Source organism: Chiloscyllium plagiosum, chromosome 7 (genome assembly GCF_004010195.1).
Source record: "Chiloscyllium plagiosum isolate BGI_BamShark_2017 chromosome 7, ASM401019v2, whole genome shotgun sequence".
Taxonomy (NCBI): Eukaryota; Metazoa; Chordata; class Chondrichthyes; order Orectolobiformes; family Hemiscylliidae; genus Chiloscyllium; species Chiloscyllium plagiosum.
This window is the reverse complement of record NC_057716.1, coordinates 60,075,762-60,100,257: the sequence shown is the minus strand read 5'-3', so window position 1 is coordinate 60,100,257 and position 24,496 is coordinate 60,075,762. Positions and strand designations below refer to the sequence as shown.

The following is a 24,496-nucleotide window of genomic DNA, read 5'->3' as shown; positions in this document are numbered from 1 at the left end:
CAAATAAACTTTGCGCATACCAGTGATATAGTATAAATGATCATTAGTTTTATTTAATGGGTTTGATCGTTTCCAGCTTACTATTCAGTATAAGCACAATTATATATTTCGCGTAATCGTTCGTGCCGTCATAATGCCAGGTGAGAAAAGCCAGAATTGTGATCTTATCATTTAAGTTATGACTACAGCGTTAATATCTTTTACCATAAGACGGTACACTTCTAACACCACGAGATGTAGATTGCTGTGAAATACCCCCTTTCTATTAACCCTTTGATCACGAGAACAAAATTTCCATTACAGCAAATGGCACTTGGTGAAGGACATTTCCCATTATGGGGTAAAAAAAGTTGATTTTCATCACAAGTGTACATTATATTTGTTCACAATGACTCTGTGCTGCAGAAATTATCAGAGAAAAGGAAATCTGAAATAGTACAATCCGTGGTTTGTCATTTGTAACAAAAAACTCTAGAGAAATAAAATGGCAGTCTGAACATAAAGCACTGTACATCTGGAGTCAAGTTTCAGTAATCCCAATATAGTGGTGAGTCATAGCTGGGAAAGCGTTCGCTACATCTTTAAACTTACAGCTTGAAACAAAAGAAATGTTCATGATTTTACAAAAGGCAGGGAGAGTACTTTATCCTTCAGAGGAAAGATACTGAGTTTGATCTGTTGTTATACTAAGTGTAATGTGTATTATTTGTTAAATATTTGGAATAAATGCGTATTATTTCATGATTTTATTGTAAAGGAAATATCTGCAGTATTTGTAGGTGCTAATAGTTTTTCCCAGCCCCTGAAAATTCTTATGTGAATTGATGGCTTGTCACTTAAATCTTCAAATGCCTTTTTATTTCAATAAATGAAAGAAAACCAAAAAGGACCTTGAAAAAGTAATATGAATTAATAAAGATTTAACAAATGAACAATTTTGTTTTAAAAGGATAAAATAAACTAAACTAATTGATTTGATCAAATGTCCATGAAGTAGCATCATCCAATTGTGCTCAAAGATAACTATGAATCCGACGGTTTCATGGAATCAGTGTTTTTACCCTATTGTCTGAAACTTAAAATGAATGTCATCTAAACCACTATATCTAATGTTATAACATTTGAACGCTCTGATAGCTAATTTTAACCACATTTATTTAACAACAGTTCAGATAAGGCGGGCTGGCCACTGCCAATTTAAAGAAACATTGTGACAGGAATTTTGTGCTGGTGGTCGTCTCTTCTTTGTCACTTCTTTTAGAGATTTTCAAGCACATTATCTTTTTAAATGTGCCATTTGTGAATAGAGTCATATAGTAATAGAGGTGTACAGCACGGAAATAGACCTTTCAGTCAAACTCGTCCATGCCGACCAAATATCCAAACTAAGTCTTGTCCCTTGTGCCCTAATTGGCCCATATCCCTCTAAACCATTCCTATTCATATACCCATCCAGATGCCTTTTAAATGTTGATGTTTAGTTGTCTACAATTTTCATGAAATCATGTTATAGCGGTTTAAGTGATTAAATGTTGACATTGAGTTGCTGTTCACTTGTCAAATGGAATAAGACACCACTAAATTAATTTATGTACAGAAACAGGGTAGAGTGGAAGTGTCAAATTTTGGTAACTCAAAGTAGAATTGTCACTTCCAAGTAAGAAAGGCTTGAATATGAAACTGCTAGCTGAATTTAACTGTCATGTAAATCATTTTTGGGATTTGTATCACAGCAAATCAGCCTTCAAACTTTGTTTTGTATGCATTTCAACATTAGTACTTTAAGTATGAATTTCCTGTCAATGAAAAGCATGAGGAATGTTTCAGTTCTGTTATATCTAAATAGCATTTTTTTTAAAATTGCACATTTCGAAACTACAACTTGCAAATTTAGTAGTGAATTATTGGAAGTGGAGTTAAATATGCCTTTTCCCATTCTTCACCTAAGGATTTGGAGGTGCTGGTGTTGTACTGGGGTGGACAAAAGTAAAAATCACACAACACCAGGTTATAGTCCAACAGGTTTATTTGGAAGCGCTAGCTTTCGGAGCGCTGCTGTTCCATGACCACCTGATGAAGGAGCAGCACTCCGAAAGCTAGCGCTTCCAAATAAGCGCAAGCTTTCGGAGGACTATAACCTGGTGTGTGTTTTTTAAACTTTGTTCACCTGAGGAAGAATTAAATTTTCCTGAAGTTTATTATACAGTAGTTTGCAAAAATAAGTCTCTGTGTTGTACATATTTGCTGTCACAACAATTTAGGGTGTTTGCATTGAGACAAGTAAAGCTTTGAGGGTGAGGCCTATAACTGGAATGGCTGTGTATTTTGTTTGCGGATGTGACTAACTCTGCTGGTCTGGAGCATGCTGATAAGATGCTCCTTTTTCACACTGCAATCTGCAGTTTGAAAGGCCTGAATATTTCTGACAGAGCCAGGAAAACAAACAGGCTTTCAGTACTCAAATGATGAGGCAAGCAGTCAATGTGGGGGCACTAACTAACACGAAATCCAGGCCATTCATTGCATTTCAATCAAAGTTCCTTTTGTCTGCACTTCAACTCAGATTTAAATTGCTTCATAAATAGGTTTTGGTGCACTATTGGGCAGATGATTTATTTTGACTTTTCAGTTTAGAACCAGAATTATAATTTTCATCCACTCTTCTACCTGCATGTTTTAAATAGCTTTAGTGCATCCATTTATTCAAAGCATACAAAATAGTGTTAGTGCTGTGAACAATGTAATTTTCATTTCTGGTATCTTTTATTGGTTTGGTGAGTAAACATACATAAAAATTAATTAATCAGAATTGAGATTGGTTGTTGCAAAAAAGTTACCAGCATTTAATTGACCAAACAAATTTGATCATTACTCAAATACACCAATTTCTGGATTTGTTTGCACTTGTCCTTCTCGCACTTTCAAGTACTGAGTTGAACTTTGTCCAGTTGGTGCTTTGTATGCCAGCTTATTGAATGAGCTGATAGAAAATGTAAAAGAGGGTTTAAACTCTTGAGCAATTTGAAAGATATATATTGAAATCGATGAAAAGTAATTCCGTCCACATAATGTTTGACTTTGCTTTAAGACTGCTTTATTTGATACCGGAAAGAATTATGTGTATATTTGTTCTAAATTTTCCAATTAATTTCACAAGTGTGAACCAGCTGTACTTTGGTTTTAATCATCTAATGAATTTTTATTTGAGGTAGATCTGTAGTTCAATGGGCCAGGAATTTAGCAATGTAACTAGATGTTTGGTCTAACAGGGAACAAATGTGTATCTTTTTGTGTCACAAAGTCCCAAGTTTTGCTATTGAAATGACATGACACAAACTTTAGGAAACTGTTAAGGAGCTCCTTGTTATTCAAGAGCTTGGAATAGAGTCATAGAGATGTACAGCATGGAAACAGACCCTTCGGTCCAACACGTCCATGCTGACCAGATATCCCAACCCAATCTAGTCCCACCTGCCAACACCTGGCCCATATCCCCCCAAACCCTTCCTATTCATATACTCATCCAGATGCCTTTTAAATGTTGCAATTGTACTAGCCTCCACCACTTCCTCTGGCAGCTCATTCCATAAACGTACCCTCTGCATGAAAAAGTTGCTCCTTAGTCTCTTTTATATCTTTCCCCTCTCATCTTAAACTTATGCCCTCCAGTTCTGGACTCCCCCACACCAGGGAAAAGATTTTGTCTATTTATCTTTTACATGCCCCTCATGATTTTATAAACCTCTATAAGGTCACCCCTCAGCCTCCGACACTCCAGGGAAAACAGCCCCAGCCTATTTATCCTCTCCCTATCGCTCAAATTCTCCAACCCTGGCAACATCCTTGTAAATCTTTTCTGAACCTTTCTCAAGTTTCACAACATCTTTCTGATAGAAAGGAGACCAGAGTTGCACGCAAGATTCCAACAGTGGCCTAACCAATGTCCTGTACAGCCGCAACATGACCTCCCAACTCCTATACTCAATACTCTGACCAATAAAGGAAGCATACCAAATGCCTCCTTCACTATCCTATCTACCTGCATCTCCACTTTCAAGAGCTATGAACCTGCACTCCAAGATCTCTTTGTTCAGCAACACTCCCTAGGACCTTACCTTTAAGTGTATAAGTCCTGCTACGATTTGCTTTCCCGAAATGCAGCACCTCGCATTTATCTGAATTAAACTCCATCTGCCACTTCTCAGCCCATTGGCCCATCTGAGCAAGATCCCGTTGTAATCTGAGGTAACCTTCTTTGCTTCCGCTATATCTCCAATTTTGGTGTATGTTGAATTATCTCTCGAAACATAGTTGATGCAAAAGATTTAATGAACAAATTTTTCAGCATGATAACAACAATATTTCAACTTTATAACTTCATGATTTTAATGGATGCTATGCTGGTGGGTTTTTTTTAGGTAGTTGAGGTTTTGACTTTGCTAAAGTTAATGTAATGAAAGATGCAAAATTCTAGTGACATAATCATTGTGTATCCTTTACATTAACACAGACTCAGAAGTACATAAAAGATGAGGATCAGGATATCTTGATGATTTTGCCTGTTGGTGTTCTTTGACATTTAATAGGATTCTTTGTTTTGACATTTTAAAATTGCATTTCAATAGTGTTCTCGTGATATGAGATGATTGTTGAACAGAACAGGTTAATCTGGCTTGGTATTTGTAGTTAAATCATACTTAGTGTTATGAGCTAAGAATACAATGATCAAAACTTGTATTGTGAAGAATTTCACAAAATAGATTAATAATACTGGGAATGGCTCTCTGGTTAATTTAATTGAAGAAAAGTAGAATTGGTCCACAGGGAGTTGGATACTTTGAGGAATCCATATGGTTTTGTACATGAAAGAGGTGGATAGGTTATATCATCTCCCTCATTTAATATTTTTTTAATGCATAAAAATAAAAGCAAGGGTCGCCTGTAAAATCAACATTTATGATTTTCCTCAACTCAGTTATCAGCTCTTCAGCCATTTTGGGGCTGCTTTTATTGATACCTGGTGAACTAAAAATCAAGAAACTTATCAAATTCTCAATGCTTATCACTTTATGCTTCCATATTATTCCTCCTGTTTTTTCACACTTTTATGTGCAGCTCCAAAGAGCAAAATATATGTCAATGATTCACTTTACAAGTAGACAGCTCATATTTTTGGTGTTTTGCATATGTCCTCCAGTATCTAGTTTTCCAATCCGTCCAGCAATTTGGATGACTAAACTTAGTCTTGAATGTTGTTAGTACATAATGTGCTATGGTTGTGGCAATCACTGGTTTACATGCAGCAAGAATCTCTACATTTTAAGCCTTGTTTTCCGTATGACTGTAAATAAATGTTCCATTATTTATAGAAATCATTATCCTGGGGCTTACATTTGACCAGCCATATAAATACTAGACTAGCCACATAAGTACTGTGGTTACAACAGCAGGTCAGAGGCTGGGAATTCTGCAGTGGGAGGCTCGGAATTCTGCAGTGAGTAACTCATTTCCTGTCTCCCCAATGCCTATCCACCATTTACAAGGCATAAGGCACAAGGCAGAAGTGGGATGGAATAGTTTCCATTGCCTGAATGAATGGAGCTATAAAATGACAAAATTACACCATCTAGGTCAAAGCACAGCACTTGATTGGTACTCCAGCCACCACTTTCGACATTCACTTCCTTCACCACCACCATGTAAAATTTTGGGAGACAAAATTTAAGTTTGTAACACAGAGTTGATTACAATTATAGAGATTTGAAAAGCAGCCAATCTAAAAGTTTATTCATCCTGATTGATTACAAGATGCATTCCAGGTACAAATGTTTTTCAGAATTTATTTATTTGTTTATTGCTATAACTTACTAATACTTAAAATTGATAGTTTTCAGCGTTTCTGCATTGAGATGTCAGTTTGCGACTTTGGTTGGTCACAGATCTCTTTTTTTTCTGTTGACTGAAGTTGTCCTTCTGTCTTCGGCTTTCCCTATCTTGTGCATCAAATCACTTGAACACCCAGGCCTCATTACCCCTGGCTAGCCACGATCCCCTGCACATGATCAAAGGTGACCTGAACTCTTAATTGGCTTATTCATGCATGGTCAATCTTGGACTTGCTTGGTGGTCTATGTGCAATTCCTGATTTGTTTATATAAAAGTAACTGTCATCTTAGTGACAGCACTTCCTGCTGTCTCCTCATTCACTTTTAGCATGTCAATTACATTATAATATTATCCCTTTTATATCAGCTTGTGCCTCTTGGCTTACTGATTCCATTGAAGTTTTGGAAAGAATGTATTTTTGATTCATCATTTGCTCATGTTGTGGACTAGACTAAACCCATTCATCTAAAATATGAAGAAAATAGCCCAGACTCCAACTTTCTTTTATTTTTAAAAGCAAATGCAAGGCATTGTGTTCTTGATGCAATGCAATTGGGGGTCAAACTACCAAATTTGAAGCAACACACACTTTATTCTTATACTATAGTTAAAATACAGACAAAAGAAAGAGGAATTAGAATAACCACTTTAGTGGAAAACTTAACAGAATAATAGATTATTTAACTACTAAACAACGACTGTTCCAAAAGCCAACATTTCATAAGCACAGCCTTGGCAAAGGCAAATACAGTAAAATAGATTGTCTCATAAGCAATTCTTTAGTCCAGGAAAAAAGAACAGCAAGAGGAAAACTCTTGGTGAGGGAGAGAGAACTCAAGTCTGTTGCTGTAGCAGGGAGAGATGTATAGCAATTTCCAAACTCCAATAGCCACAGAAAGTTAAACCAAAATCTTGGTTCTGTGGGAGTTTGACCCCACCCATTCAGGCTACTTCTTATGTTCCAACTTCTAAAATAAAACCCAAGGCCTCAAGCCATTTACTTTATTGGCTTGGAACAGACCGCTTGGTACCTCTGTCTCAACCACGCTTTGTTTTTTTTAAAAAAAGGGACAAAATGCACCTTACAGCCACAGTATTGTTACATGTATAACCACCCATGATTTTCTTTTCTCCCCCTTGCTTGTATGTATGTAGAGGTGAAGTTTATAAGGGGGCATTAAAGTTTTAACTAGTGGAGTTGCATGTCGATGGTTCTAATTGATTATCTCTAGTTAGATTCTATTTAAGTGGAATAAACAGTCATTCTTGTTAAGTATAGAAACCTGATCTGTTCTTTCTGTCAATCTGGGTCTGAAAGATGGGTAAATTGGGGAATTTTGTGTACTTCTAAGAATCCTTAACTCCTGTGATGCCTTTAGGAATATCACAGCTTGATTTCCAGGCACACTATCCCAGTCAGGTGTAATCCTTTACCAAAATAAGGTTCTACCAGTGTTAGTAGGCCTGTTTGGATTATGTACTGTCCCCTTCTGGTCATTTGCTATCACCATAAATGTCCCAATTTGAATGCTCTCCAAAATGCATTAATATTCTATTAACTACAAGAACCAAGTGTGATTCCACAATAACTGTTGATAATTAAAACAAGAAAAGCTCACAATAGCCATCCAAACTTATACAACAGGGTTATTATATCTTTAAGTTTCCATTTTAAAACATAGTTGTTTCTTTTGTCATGACTCACTGGAGTAGTAAATTGGAAGACAATCCTCACTATTCCTGAGTTGCTACATATGTGAGAACTTGACTAAACCACCAAATTGCCCAATTTTACCTGACTGTCTAACTCGGGTAAAAGAAGATACACGCTAAGTTTTCCATGAACAAGAAAATAATTATATTTATTGGAAACAAGATCAGAAATTGCTGGAAATAACACAGGTCTAGTAGCATCTGTGGAGAGGAAGCAGAGTTAGTGTTTTCAGTTCAGTGACTCTTCTTCAGAACTACATATTAGAATTGACTATTCTTAACCAAAAGCAAAGAAACATGAATTTCTAACTTGTAACTCAAAACCATAAACTCTTTTGAAAATTTCCCATATACATACAAACCGACACACACAGACACAACAAGATATAAGTATTATGATGGGAAGAGGAAAAAGTCAGAAACAGTTTGGATCGCAGTTGTCGATGAGTTATTTTCTTTTGGTTCTTTCTGCTTTTCAGTTCTTTGTCAATTAAACCAGCATGATTGCACATGGATGTCTTTCATTCACTGAGAATTTACCCCTGTTACTGTCTCTGAAGATGGCTTTCCTTCTATTCATTTCAACAGGCAATTTGCAGAGTGAGCAGTTTACAGTGAGAACAGCTCATGGAAAATTTTCTGTTCGTTCGCCACATATTGAGGTGTTTTCTCATTGCAGGCTTGGTGTTTTTTGATCTGTTTTCCATGTACAAGGCTGTAACCACTGGCCCAAGTATCATTCTGAACCAGTCAACTGATGTTATCATTGCTGATCCCTCTCAGGCTTGCAACAACTGGTCAATTGAAAAACAAACTGAAGGACTGTTTGTTTTTCGTCAAAACTGAGCATTCACCTGGAGCCTATGCATAAAGCATTCTTCTCCACCTGGAATCCTGGAATTCTCTCTCTCTAAGGGCATTATGGGTCAACCTACAGCAGTGGTACAAGAAGGCAGCTCACCACTACCTTCTTAAAGGAAACTAGGGACAGTCGCTAAATGCTAGTCAGCCAGCGATGGCCATGTCCCAAGAATGAATGCATTTTAAAAAAAGTGTTGTGAGTTGGTGAAACTAGTGTGAATGAACGAATGATTTTATTGTACAGTTATCTAGGAAAATGCAGTGAAAAGTGTTTTGTCACCACAATCAGGTGCCATTTTGAGTTACAAAAAGAATAAAAAGAAATTATTAAATAGAGTTCATCTTCTGAGCATGGGTCCAGGACTTCTGCGAGGTGTGCCCGGTCTGAAGGTGTCTTTGCTCCATGTACAGCAACAACGACACTGGTGTCCTAGGAGTCCCTAGCTCTACTGTCACCTCCTCGCCGACATGGCCAAGTGTCCCCATTCTGGGCACTGCTACCACTGCAGCTGATGTCCTGCCACTGCCAAGAGTCTAGGCTCTGGGCCTCCTGTTACAGGGTCCCTTCAAGCACTGCTGCATCTGGCAACACTGTAGCCACTGACACTGACCCAGGGTCTCAGATGAAGAAAGAAAAGAAAAAGAGATGATGAAAGGGAGAGAGAGAGAGAGAGAGAGAGAGGAGAATCACTGGCCTGGGATGGACAGGCTCAGCACCGTGAATCCAAGATCCCCAATAAGGTTCAAAACTGTGTTCATTCCTGATGAAGGGCTTGAGCCTGAAACATCAAATCTCCTGCTCCTCAGATATTGCCTGACCTGCTGTGTTTTTCCAGCGCCACACTTTTCGACTCTGATCCTCAGCATCTGCAGTCCTCACTTTAACCTTTAGGTTCAAACCTGACCAGTGGGAGATCCTTATATGGGCATTAATTGTATAAGAGGTGTGTGGGATCTAGAGAAAGAGTATTTTTGTGGGAAGATAGGAATCTAGATCAAGTATATGTGTGTGAGGGTCATATCAGGAATGATTGTGTGTGGGTGTGGTGGGGACTAAGAACAAGAATGTGGGTGGAAAGGCAAGACAGGACCAAGAAAATGTAGAAGAGGTGGGAAAAGGGTAGAAGATTGAACTGTTGCATTGCATTCGCCAACTATTCACCAGTAATGACTCCTGTCATCCACAAATGAGTTATGATCAAATTCCCTAAACTTAAAGGTTCAGGAGAAACACTGATGATTGCCATGTAAATCTTCATCAGTGATGCCTTCTCTCTGTACAGTTCGTGGCTTTACTGGCTCTCTGGTCAAACCTATCGCCAATAATCCCTGAAAGGCTGGGGTCCAATTCCAAGAAATTACAGTAGCTATGATATACTTAGAAATGTTGCTGTACTATAGAAATCATAACACACAAGTTTGAGGAATTGGCAGGAGTGGAGCGGGCATGTGGACTTCTCTTTAATGCAGCACACTATGAAGATCTGAAGTTGTCTAAATTGTTAGAAGAGCGTAATTTATTTATGGCTTTAAAAAGAAAGTGGATATTTTTATTATTCATGGGATGGGGGCATCACTGGCTAAACCAGTCTTTATTGCTCATCCCAAAATGCCCAGAGGGCAGAAGAGAGACAACAACATTGCTATGGGTCTGGTAGTACATGTAGGCCAGATCAGGTAAGAACGGCAGATTTCCCTCCCAGAAGGACATGAGTGAACCAGGTGGATTTTAAGAACAATAGATAATGGTTATACAGTCACTGTTGGACTAGCTTTTTCTATTCAAGTTTCATCACCTGATGTGGTCTCTCAAGTTCTAGCTCCTGCTATTCCCTGCAAGATCTGGAATCATTTAACCCACATTCTGAGTCAGTGCTGAATGCTTGTTACCTGATGTGCTGAAGATCTGCATGCTTCACATTAGCTGGCAGTTCTAAAGCAGGTCTTCGTGATCCAGAAGAAAAACCATCTCACCTCCTGCCTATTAACAACCAATTTGCTAACAAATGGCAGTCGGTTTTCTGATCATTTTGGCACTTTCCCCCACTCTGACCTTTATTCCATGGGTCTTGGAATTTGGTGCCCTTTTTTTTAAATTCAGCTGACTGTGAATTTGGGAAGAGGTTTTAGATCTGTAGATTATGGAGAACATAGGACAATCATTTTTAATTTGAGGCATCCAGCAACATAGTTCGGTGAACAAAGATATTGGGTGTCATGCCTGTATCTTGTCACATGTTATGACCACCAAAAATCAGTAACACCAGGCCAGCGATGTAGTGTTTTCGCTGATGTCCAACACCATTTTCTGTGCACGTTGAAAGTGCTCAGCTCTTCCTCTGACAAGTATTTAAAGTTACGGTCAAACCTGTAGGGATCCAAACGAAAATCTGGAAATGACATTAGCTGCAGGGTAATAAACCTTCTAATTCATACCTGTTATTTTGATGGGAAACAAATGCTATTTGAGATACTCCATGGACTCTGGATATGATCACTTTTGTTTCTAATTTGTATTAGTGATGTAGATTTTTAAAAATTAAAGCAAATTTATCCGTTTTGGAGATGATACAACCTAGGGAAGTTGGTAAGCAGTTTTGAATTTTTTTTATTTCTCTCTGACTCTGTCTTTGTTATTGTGGTCTCTATATCTGGTTCAATTTGAATCTGAAATCAAATCTGGACTATCATCCATATACAATACATATAACCTGTAGTCTAAATATTCTTAAAATTAAGAAACAATTTCTTGAATATCACTGTTTTAGTTTCTTCCTGAAGCATCTGAAGACAGTTGTTATCCATCTAAGAGGGACTTGTGCTAAAGGAAATGTTCTGGCTTAAAAGTCACTTTTTCTTGAAGTGAAAATATAAAGGGAAGGAAATGGTATGCCACCATGGGTTAAGACATTTATAATTGTAAGAAAGTAGTGGTGAGAGTGGGGTTTGTAAATGGTATATTAATAGAATAAATGCTTAGGTTCCAAAGCAAAACATTGTCTACTTTATATATGTAAAAAGGTGAATTAAACTATTAGATTTGGTTTTGATGACAACAAATTCTGATCTCTTACCCTATGCATATTTCTAATACATGGATGATACCTCTTGTGATCTTTGAATTTGCAGTCACAGCTAAGGGTTTCCCTACACTTCCAATACACTCCAAATCACGCTCAAATTGAGGTGAAGCACTCTAACCCTTTCCTTTTCCTTGACACATTTGTTGAGAAATATGCTAAAGGGTTCTCCACCACTAAACGCTGTAAGCAACTTTTAACAATAGGTTAAGCAAGCTGTTTCAAGCTGCAAGAGTACAGTAGTTAAACGGGTGGTATGTCCCACTAATAGGATGCTGCCACCAGTCCAAAACAAATTCTGCCTACCCCACAATTGAGCAGTGTTATGCATGAATTTCAGTGCCAGTGCGATGGCAGGAACATTGGCATTTATCCCAGTGTTTAGCTGATCGAATCAAACAGCATGTTCCTTTTAGTTGTTTTTTTTAAGAAAAAAGGCAGCGTACAGACTTCATTTAACGAGCCAGCATTTGGAAAATCTAGAACTGAACAGGTACTGCTAGTTGTGATTCTGAGATTAACCAGCACTTACTGAACAATCGAGTGTGCTAATAGTTACACCAGTCAATTTTTAAGATAATCAGTTAAGCTTGTTTACAGTATTGACACATTCATACACAAGGACCTGTTCTCTGTTTAAAAAAAAAAGATTTTTTTACTTCTTTGCCTTTGGTTACCTCTTGATCCTGTTGCTTTTATAATAGCAATGCCTTTACTAATCTGAATTGACTTTCCTATCAATCAGCATCCTTTTCCCATATGGTATAAACTGTTATGATAATTTGATATTTTATATTCTTACATTTGTCCTGGTGTGTATATAGATAGCTTCAACAATACATCTCTTTTTCAGCAATTCATTACTTCCATGAATTTGATTTCAGTTACATGTGCTGCATAAATTACCTTTGCAAAGTTAAATGAAAAAAATTACACATACCCTTCTCTTGCTTGAAATTTAAAATTAATGTCAAAATTGCTGATCAATAGCCCATAATATAAAAATGCAAATCGGATTATCATTTAAAACTCTCCTGGTTTAAGAATAGCCCACTTGGACAGATTAGGAAGTTGACACATGGCTAAATGATTGGTATGAAAAGAGGATTTCCACTTAATTGGACACTGACACCTATATCGGAACAAGAGGAGCTGTACCACAGTACTGGGCTTCATCTGAACCATGCTGGGACCAAGTCATGGTGGAAAGGATAAATTAGAAAGGATTAAACCAATAAACGGTGAGAGCAAGGTCCAAGTTGTTATTTCAGACAACATGGACAAAAGTTTACCTAATAAGAATAACAAAGTTTGAAAAACTTTCCAAGATAGGGACAAAACAGGATTTATAGCCCATTAAAAGCTCTAATATTATTTACTTAACTTATCTTTCCTAATCAACCTTCGTCAGAGATGTTGTTATGCACTTCTGGAGTAGGTGCAACATGAACCTAGGCTTGCCAGTCCAGGGGTAGGGACACCACCACCGCACAGCAAGTTTAATTTGCAAGTTATAGCACAGTCACCATTGCTGAGTTGGGATTACAAGCTGGAGATAACTTGTGACATAAAAGTTGTAACCTCTTCAGAAAAGACAGGGAGGAGTACAAATATTCTTCCCTTTGACAGTCCTTGGTTTGCACATCTCTTCCCATCATTCCCACCAACTCCCTGGTAGCTTCCCCTGCAACCGGAAAAGATGCAAAACCTGCCGGTACACCATCCCCCTCACCTCCATCCAGGTGAGACAGGGGTTCATCTGCCTCTCTTCAAACTGAATTTACTGCATCAGGTGCTTCTGATGTGGTCTTCTGTATATGAGGGAGAGCAAATGCAAACTTAGGGAATGGTTCACTAAGCATCTCAGCTGGTCCTGCCGGGGCCGACCAGACTTCCCAATCACCGCCCATTTTAATTCCCCCAACCACTCCCTTTCCGATATGACCATTCTCGGCCTCCTCCATTGTCACAACAAATCAGACCACAAATTGGAGGAACAAACCTCATCTTTCACCTGGGCAGTCTACAGCCTGGAGGACTCGACATTGAGTTCTCCAATTTCAAATAACCTCCCTTCCCAGCCCTTCCCCATCCCTTCGACTGCTCCCTGCCATCAACCAGATTCATTCCTCCCATTGACCAACCAGGTTGAACCCTATGCCTGTCTTCACCTATCTCCACTTCACCACCCTGCCACCCCTTTATCTACAGCTCCCCCCACACGTATACCCATTCCTGAAAAAGGGTTACACCTGTCGACTTCTGCACCTTCTGATGTTGCCGGGCTTGCTGTGTTCTTCCAGACGCCTGCTTGTCTACTTTGGATTCCATTACTGCAGTTTATTTTTGTCTCAGATCAATCAGTTTAGCATTAAATCACTAATTTAGGCATTATTCTAAGTTTGATCAGTTCTTCATGTTTGACATTTTCCAGATACCTTTTCAAATACTGCAACATCTAAGAATAAGGGTTGTCACTTTGGCCAGAAGCAATTCAAGTTTTAATAAACAATTTACAATATTTGTTCACATTTCAGTCTTGTAATCATTGTATATACAAAATATAACACATCTGCTTTTTTAAATGTATTTTTCTCTTCCTCCAGAAGCATTATTTTGATTGCATTCTACTGTACATAATGTCAAATACATTGAAAATAACTTACCTCATTGTTTAGAATATTTTGTTTCAACTGAGTAGTAACATTTTTAGATTAAACCATTTCATTACAAAGTCATGTTGTGCATTTTATGTGGGTTTAAGTTATGATTGGTATGTATCTAATGGAAATTATTCATTTTAGGAGCTCGCGAGATCAGTCACCTTGAGATGTTTGTTAAGATATTTTCAATACAATAATTCCTCATAATTCAAAATAATTTGAGTTCCTCCTGAAGAAAGAAAGGAGTTAACATGAGCACTATAAAAACAACAGGGGAAAAGGGAGGAGAAAATCCTGGATAGCAAGCAGAGTTTATCAAAAATATCTTAAAAGTTCAAGGTAAAAAACTTACTCAAGGAATATTCCAGCACCGACCTCGCGTAATGTTGAGTCAGGTAATTGAAGGTCTTTTCATTTTAAACTAATTTAGCAAATGGTTGGCAGTTCAAATTAACAAAGACTTTAAGCTCAATCAAATGCTGTCAGAAAACCCAAGGCAATCTCTTATTTAATTGCATGCAATTAATGTCAAAGACCAAAAATTTACATCTTCTAATTTAATGTAAATCATGAGTTACAGGGGAATGGGAAAAAACAAACAGGGTCCTGTAAACAGAACAGGCATGCAAGAATAGCGATCATGAAATAACTTTTTCCATAATATTAACCCCCAGCAAAAAGGAAGTTTTATATGTGCACCAGTTTGGTCAACAGTGACCTAGTGGAAGGTGTATCCATAATGTGTTTGAAAATATAACATGGGGGGAGAAAGCTTTTGATGTTGATGAGAATGAAGTACCTATTTGGTCTGTTTTGTGATTTTAGGATACTGTAATCTGTTCTATACAACATCAGTATTTAAGGCAATAACTTTGTTATTATCACTTAGTCTACATACAGCATGTTTACATGGGAGCTTATGACTGCTTTTGCTGTATGAAGGGACATAACCCATTGAGAACACCCATCAGCAGGTGGAACTTTGGAAAAGAGAACCGGTGAAAGAATTGCCATTGATCTCAAAGCTAAGGACCAATTCCATCTTCTGGAAACATCTGCAAAATGTGTGTTTGGATGTGTGGCTCCAAGATGGAGCTCCTTAGTCATGCAAGGATGGGGAATTTCCAAGGTTGACAGTCATACCTATTAGCGATTGATTGCCGACATCATTCCTATCACTGGAAACAGGATAGCTTTTGTGGCATCTCTTTAAATAAATAAGATTTCAAGTGTGGGGTTTAACACGAAAAGGTGGTTCCTCTCTTCTTAGTTCCAAAGCTTGCAACAGAATAACAGCACAGGCAGGTGTGCTGAGAGGCTGCCATTTTAGTGTGGTACTTCCCCAATAACCAAGAAAATTCTGTAATGCCAAGTCATGGATTTATACCTCTCAAAGTAATATGACCAGATAAGGATGGCAAGTTTCCTACCCTGAAGGATAATACACCAGATGGGTTTTAATGACAAATTAAATAAAATAGAATATAGAGTATAGAAAATCCTTGTTATTGTCACGTGTACTCCATTGTAGGAATACCATGAAAAACTTTTACAATGTCTGCTTTCCTTTGGCAACATCTTAGGAACAAATACCTTGGTACAATTCTTGGATACAGCAGAGGACTAAAAGTAGTTGCATTACTCAGAGTTGAAAAATAAGTTAAAAATAGGACATCATTAAAGGGTTGAAATTACAGTAAGGTAGAAAATTTCAAATAGACATTATGGCAGCTCAGCACACTGCCTCCGCATGTGGTCTGACAACTCACGTCAGATCCCAGTCCAGCAGCCATCTCTGGTCCACTCCAACTCCCAATCCACTCTATACTGCCCTCAGCTGCTCCAAGGTAAGTGCCAGGATTGCCTCACCAAGCCATTCCCCACTGGGATCTCTCACTGCCTGGGAACTGGTCTTTGGCTCGCAGCACACACAGTGTACCAAGGCTTGCTGCTCATGATGTTCTGGGGCACGGAGCCCATGCGCTATTCTGGGGCTCATTGCTCACGTTCTGGGGCCCGTATTCCATGCACTGTTCTAGGGGCTCGCTGCTCCGGGCACTTGCTGCTGGAACATTACAATAATGTGGTCACCATTACTGGAACTAGTTTCCAATTCCAAATTTATTCCTTACATTCACCTGCCTGTGGATTACAAGTTTATCAATAGTACCTTTATAAGACCACAAGTGGGAATAACAGCAGGCCATTTAGCCTATTGAGCCTAATCCACGATTCAATATTCCTCATATACACTTTTCTGCATTTTTCCCATAACCCTTGATTCCCTGACTAATCAAGAATATATATAAACATGTATGTATGTATGTATATGTATGTGTTTTATATTTTCAGCTTTAAATGTACACAGACCCTGCCCCCACAGCTCTCTGTGGCAAGGTGTTTCAAAGACACTCGACCCTCTTGAGAGAAGAAATTCCTCCTCATCTCAATCTTCAATTGCCTTCCCTTTATTCTGGGATTATTCTCTGGTCCTGGCCTCTCCATGAGGGGAAGCATTACCTCCACATTGACCCTGTCAAACCCCGTAAGAATCCTGTGTTTCAAAGAGTTCACCATTTCATTCTTTTAAACTCTAGTGAGTAGAATCGCAACCTGTTTAGCCTTCGTTCATAAGACAGTCCCTTCATACCAAGGATCACTCTAGTGAACCTTCTCACCATTCTCACTCGCACCCACCCTGCCAAACCATAACTTGATTACAAGGAAGCTTATTCTGCATCACCCCAAAAGGAGAATGAAACATAGTAGCAGAACATAGAGTCATAGAGATGTACAGCATGGAAACAGACCCTTCGGTCCAACCTGTCCGTGCCGACCAGATATCCCAACCCAATCTCGTCCCACCTGCCAGCACTCCGTCCATATCCCTCCAAACCCTTCCTATTCATATACCCATCCAAATGCCTCTTAAATGTTGCAATTGTACCAGCCTCCATCACTTCCTCTGGCAGCTCATTCCATATACGTACCACCCTCTGCATGAAAAAGTTGCCCCTTAGGTCTCTTTTATATCTTTCCCCTCTCACCCTAAACCTATGCCCTCTAGTTCTGGAGTCCTCGACCTCAGGGAAAAGACTTTGTCTATTTATCCTATCCATACCCCTCATAGTAGGTCATCCCTCAGCCTCCGACGCTCCAGGGAAAACAGCCCTAGCCTGGTCAGCCTCTCCCTATAGCTCATGCAGGGTGAGGACAGAGAAAAAGAACCTACAAGCAACGAGAGTTAAAGAAAAAGCTACAGTGTTAGCAAATCATAGAAGTACATCAAATTAACATGGAAGAGAGATATTCCCCAAACTCATTAGGCAGCAGCTGGCTCAAACTCAAGAATCAGAGTCCTGAAACAGAGAGTGACACAGTCACAGACCTTTAAAAATGCATCATTTCATAGTTGAAAAGTGTGATGCTGGAAAAGCACAGCAGGTCAGGCAGCATCCAAGGAGCAGGAGAATTGACGTTTCTGGCATGAGCTCTTCATCAAGAATGACAGGCTTATGCCCTTAAAGTCAATTCTCCTCCTTCTTGGATGCTGTCTCACCTGTGCTTTTCCAGTGCCACACTTTTCAACTCTGATCTCCAGCATCTGCAGTCCTCACTTTTTCATTGCAGTGTTCAACAGGAATGCCTAGTCATTGCTAGCACTTGCCGAGGTCTTCTCAAATACCCAGGCCCACAGACATGAGACAGGTATCCGATAATTATTAAATAAAACAGGACCAGAACAGCCAGGTTATTGCTGTTCTCTATGCAATCTGCACTATAGCCAATGATTTGTTGAGAAACAAAGGGTGGATGAGACTTCATTTTCTCATGGGGAAATTCTGCAAGGCTATGATACATTTTTGATTTGTGTGTCAGAACATGATAATTGTTTGGGCTAGATTGAACAAATGAGGCAGAGACCAAGCAAGTCCAGAAATTGATTTATCCATGATCTTTGCCATTTGCACACTTTCCTACTGATTGGTTATCTAAAGAATGAAGTAATACAGGACCACATAGTTGGGGTAATGAGGCAATGCCTGTTTTATTGCAATTAATGGAGTATTTAACACTCACCAAAATTGTACAGGTATGGAAACAAAATCTGGTAATAGCTTGCAGATAGTCTCAGGCCCTGTGTAATTTCTAACTCTGAAAGCAGCATGCTAACGCAAAATTCTGCTAAAAGCTTTATTAAAAAAAATCATGCCAACTGCCATCTTCGTATACGTTTGGGGGATGTTGGAATGAACCACATATATGCGTGATGACTCCCAGGCAGGGGGAGCTGAATGCCACAATTGTAGTCAAGTTGATCATTTTCAAACATTGCTGTTATTCCAAAACTACAATTAGTGGAAGTAAAAGGCAGAGTTTTAAATGCAACCAGGTCCTGTAAATGGGAGAATCTCAGCCACAGAAACTAAACATCCTTGGAAAGATCAATCACTCAGACAGTAAATACTGGTTAGTAAGTCTCAATATAGTTTAAAGTGGATGCTGGAGCAGATGTTGGTATTCTGGAACAGGTTAAGTTAAAAACATCTTTAATCAAACTTCAAGGTCCAGGAGAAACAAATTTTAAAGAAAGAGATCTAATCAGACACGATTAAAATATAAAGATACATTAAAATAACTGAACCATTTAACATTTTACAGAATTAAAAATCTTCTCTTCGGGAAGCATGTGATGAAAGTAGTTGACAATGCCCATGAAATTGCTGGGAGAGAAAATAGAGTAAATGACATCTTTCTAATTTTATTCTCAGGGTAATTATTAGTTATTTAAAAAAAATTAGTATCATATTACTTTGCAGGCAAGTGCAAAACCAATTTGAGTTTTCACTCCAAGAAGGATACTGCACCTTCTAATGGAAAAAGTAAGAACAGAAATTGAAAAAATCATAGCTCACAGTACTCACTAAAATGGTGTTCAAGTTTAGTCACTGTTCCTAAGCCAAATGAGACATTAAGATCAGCACGGTCTTGATCCAACATGTCAAAGCAGTAGCTGTGGTTTATGTGCAAAGCCATCAGCTGATGATGGATGGGTGAGCTAAATTGGCAAAGAGTACAAAGTTCTTAAAATTACTTGTTAACAGTGGAGGCAGAAAAACATCCTTTTGGGTCAAGAACCAAAATTGCTAGCTACTTTTATAAAGTATTTTTTGGTCATTATTCCTTCACAAGGTTACGCTTTGGTGTCTGCACCTGAAATATTCTAGTGGACAATATCTAACCTATTTCAAGGAAGGGATGGAAAAATCTTCCATTTGCAGGATTATTCTAGTACACCGTTCCACAAAGGAGGATCATGGTTGTAGAATTAGGAAGGTTTTGGAAGCACTGCAGGAGGCATGCCTAATCATAGCCAACGAGCATGAATTTGCAAAACCTCTGATCAAATCCTTTGGTCACAGTTCAAGACACAGGAATAACATTTGATTCTTAGAAAATAAAGGCAATCTGGGAATTTTCACAATCCAGGAAGAAAGTAGAGCAACAAATATTACATAGAACATTACAGCGCAGTACAAGCCCTTCGGCCCTTGATGTTGCGCTTCCCTGTCATGCTAATCTGAAGCCCATCCCACCTACACTATTCCATGTACGTCCATATGCCTGTCCAATGACGACTTAAATGCACTTAAACTTGGCAAATCTACGACTGTTGCAGGCAAAGCATTCTATACCCTTACTATTCTGAGTATTGCTGGGGATTGTTAAACAAGTGGGGAGATTCATACCTAATCTATCAGCAATTGATGAACCGGTGAGGAAATGGTAGCAGTTGTAAAGATTCTTTCTGCTCATGACTGACTGCTCATAGGGCAGGTTTGAGACAATGTCAACAGTGGTGCTGGAGTGTCAGTCTGAGAATGTTTTTCAAAAAGAAATTCTCCAAGGTATCAGTAAGTTACAGCCCATGTTATCAACAATACAAATCCATGTTGATGGAAAATATAGACTGGTATACTTTGCTTCAAGGTCTCCAACAGAAAAAGAGAAAAGATCTTCCACAGTTTGTGGAGGAAGAGTGGGAAGAAAGGTTTTAGCGGCAATATGGGTGTATAAGAAGTTTGCTGACTGTGTTGGGTCCAAGATGTAAAATTGAAACTGAGCTCAAGCCATTTGTTTCCCTTCTGAATATGAAGGAAACTAAAAAGATGCACCTTACATGTAGTGCTTCAGACTGTTCAGATATGATTGAACAACTGAGTACATAAAAGGAAGTTACCAGTTATCAGATAGCTTGTTGAACTTACTATTTAAAGGGGCTTGAAAACAAGATGTGGAGTTTATATCAAAAGGAGAAGTATACACACTCTTAAGTGAAGTGAAAACTTACAAATGATTTAGAGAAGCTCAAAGCCAATTAAGATTGTCTCTCGATTAGATGGATGGCCATCAGCAACACTATGTTAGGCCAATATTTTGTGCAATGAACATGTCTTCTGCTGAGAAGGTTTGTTGATCTTTAATGAAAGATTGGTGGTACCCACAATATTCAGAATTGCAATATTTGAAGAATAACATGTAAGAATATTAAAACATCAAGAAAGAGCCCAAAAGGCAATTTGGTGGCCAGTAAAATGATATCCAGTTGTCACATCTGCCCTATGAGCAGTCAGTCTTGAGCAGAAAGAATCTTTACAACTGCCATAATTTCCATCAAGGTGTTTGGAAAGGTTAGGAATAGACTTGTTTGAGTTTAAAGGCAAAGTATGTATCAGTATTCTAGACCATTGCTCAAGTTAAATTGAAATATGTCATTGTATAGTGATAAAATTATATAAATTAATATATTAATCTCATGGTAATACTGACATGGTCACATTTCACAATGAGCCACAACTGAGTAATTTACAGAATTTGCCCAAGAATATGGGTTCACTTGAGTAACAGGTTGACCTCCTTACCCATGAGCACATGATCTAACTGCGACAAAATCTCATGGTGGTTGGAGAAGAAGGGATGTGACATAATAGATTACCAACCTGACTGTAAGAGACACTGAGAAAGGATCACATGACTGGAGAGACTGGGGCAAGATTTCACTGAAGCCATACTGAGCACTCACTGTGCAAACACAAAGTCTGTAAATGAAAGGTCATTGTTGAGTACAAACTGCAGTAAAGTGTCTTTCAAGTAAATCAGGCCCATGTCAAAGATGATGAAACAGCACACCTACCTCACCCTGTGTATAAAGCTCACTACAAGGAGATCAATTTGCCTTGATTCCTTAAAATTGAAGATTCCATCCATAATCCAATCCTTGCAGTTGCACTGGAGCATAACTATTATCACAAGCTGTTCTGAAAAGATTTAAGCCATAGTCAATACTGAAAGAAATTCATAAATTGTAAACTACAAAATACTCCTGTTCTCTAAATAATCACAACCAAACAATTGGTCAAATCTGTCATCTGTGTTGTGGTAGTCATTTGTGTTCATCAGCTTTGATAATGACTTCAAGCAGAGTGTGCTGGAAGCTCACTTTGCTCTTGTCCATCTGTTACACCTAAGGAGACTCTATAAATGTGATTATTGACTTTCAAGATAATCGCAGGAATGAAGTTTAGAAGTAATTCATGTGCAATGCTTCATAGAATCAAATGTATTGATTAACCGTTTTTGTAGTTATTGATACTCAGAAATAAATGATCCTGAAATTACATTTAATATGGATGTCTTAGAAGGAATCAGAATGTTGCATTTCAGAAATGTATATTTTCTGATTTTGTATTTAGGCCTACATTTTCAGATAAACCAGATATGGTTTGAATATGAAAAAATCGTGGTGTCCTCAGGAGAAACATGCACTTGATTAGCAGCATCAATCCTAAATGTCACATGGATCTTATTTCTACCTTTTTTAAAATCCTGAGTCATCCCCAATATGCCCCCTTCCTGTCCATCTCCAGTTCCTTTGCATACAGATCGAATGTATTCTTTGTATTCATTCTGTAAGAAATGTGGAATTAGGTTGGACAGAGGGACAAGACTACTGGGATAATTTGCCCTGCAAGTGATACTCCATCATTCACGCTGTATAAATAAGGGAAGGTCCTGGACAGAGCACTCAAGTATATCAGCTGAATCTTTGCCAAGCTTGAGAGGACAGCAAGGAAGTGATAGGAGAAGGGCATGCTCAGAGAAGTTAGCATTGTGTTTGTATTTTCCAGAGGAAAGCCTGTTACTGGCTATTGTCTGTTTTAGTTTGGCGATTAAGTTGAGACAAGTGGATATTCGGAGTAATCGGGTAAATATAGTAGATTGTGTGAATAAAGTGAAAAATGTTTATAAGGTCTGAAACACCATTAGTCTTTGCTTTTATTTTCAGTGTACAATTTCAATTCCTGTTTGTAGCCATGAGAAAATACAGCAATAGAATCAATGATTTTGATACTTTATTCATACATGTACCATTGTTTCTTAATAATTAAGTGATAGTTAACTTTTGAAATCTTACATTTAGTGTATTGTCATAAATATGAAATTTGCACCCTATATTTTAATAACCAATCTAGCAGTAAGTCTTAATACTTTTTTTTTACAGCAACCCTGTGCACCCACTCCTCATCCAATGGCACCAGCCAGTCCACTCACCAACAGTAACAACAGTAGCAGTGGCAGCAATAATACAGGATGGCAACAGCTCAGTAAGACAAACCTTTACATCAGAGGACTGCCACCAGGCACCACAGACCAAGATCTAGTGAAACTCTGCCAGCCGTAAGTACTCAATATCCTATTCTAAACAGTCATATCATTCTTTTCGTTGACCATTAACCTTTGACATTATTAAAATAGTTTTTAATATTTAAATAATCTGTTTAATTATATGCAGGAATGTGCACTGGAATTTACTCAAATTAGTGTGGATGGGTTTATTTTGCAGAAATGAAAAATGCTCTCTCTTTAGCTGTGTTTTCATGCAGGAGGTAGATTTAGCTATGTGGCTGAAGGGATCAAGAGGTATGGGGGAAGGTTGCGATGATGATATTGATCTCGATGATCAGCCATGATCCTATTGAATGGCGGAGTAGGCTTGAGGAGTTGAATAATATCCTCCTGCTCCTACATTTATGTTGCTATGTATGTCGCTTAGACCATGCTTGGTGTATTGGACCTCAACTTATCAAGCTGCAGAATAGTATCACTAAATAAATTGATTTGTTTATAATTTAGTACAATTAACCAGACAAATAGGAGAAAACATATTTCATGTTAATGCCCTCAGTTGATAATTTGAGAATTTTAAAATGAAATGTGTCTCCTTTTGCAGACAGGTTGCAGACTAGTTTGTCACAAATCATTCTAAAACCTGTAGGATGGTAAAGATTTTTTTCCAGTAACTATCTGTTATTTAAAATATAACTTTAGGATGGCATTTTTCAATATAAACTAATATTTCTATTTTTCAACAATCTTCTATCCTGTAGGATAAATTTGATTTTGTGGTCCATAGTCAGGTAGCAGTGTTTCTCATCGACCTCAACGAAAGTTGCCCCCAGTGATTGACAATCTTTGTGACATAGTTTTCTCTATTCTTGAAGGCTGTAAAATTCTGACATCAATCCAAATGAATATGTTGGTGGGCGGCCACAGTGAAGTTAGCAAGCTCCATCACACACCATGAAACTGGGAATTAAAAGTGCTTTCTTTTTTAAAATAAGGACCTTATCAGTTAGCAAAATAAATAACGATTGGACTAAGATAAAAGCTAAAATATAGTTTTGAAATCTTTTTTTAAAAAATTAGAAAATAGAATTTTTATGATCATAGAAAAATTTGACATTCTGCAAATATAAAATTAGCTTCTTGGAACCAGTGACAATGCTTAGCAGTTGTTATAAAGTTAACATTAAAAATACAGTTTTATTTTCTTCCAAGTAACATTTTAAGACCATAAGACATAGGAGTGGAAGTAAGGCCATTCGGCCCATCGAGTTCACTCCGCCATTCAATCATGGCTGATGGGCATTTCAACTCCACTTACCCGCATTCTCTCCATAGCCCTTAATCCCTTGTGACATCAAGAATTTATCAATTTCTGCCTTGAAGACATTTAACGTCCCAGCCTCCATTGCACTCTGCGGCAATGAATTCCACAGGCCCACCACTCTCTGGCTGAAGAAATGTCTCCGCATTTCTGTTCTGAATTTACCCCCTCTAATTCTAAGGCTGTGTCCACGGGTCCTAGTCTCCTCGCCTAACGGAAACAATTTCCTAGCATCCACCCTCTCCAAGCCATGTATTATCTTGCAAGTTTCTATTAGATCTCCC

The 24,496-nt window shown here is 38.2% G+C and overlaps 1 protein-coding gene across 5 annotated transcripts in view; it reads left to right on the top strand.

Annotated features, from left to right (window-relative positions):
• The window catches only part of LOC122551628 (RNA-binding motif, single-stranded-interacting protein 1-like), a 210,721-nt gene that overhangs the window by 18,043 nt on the left and 168,182 nt on the right, over positions 1–24,496 (top strand). For all 5 annotated transcript variants that reach the window (XM_043693851.1, XM_043693854.1, XM_043693850.1 and 2 more), the window contains exon 2: positions 22,767–22,942. In XM_043693851.1, coding sequence (XP_043549786.1) covers positions 22,767–22,942 — 176 coding nt within the window. The remainder of the gene's footprint in view (positions 1–22,766; positions 22,943–24,496) is intronic.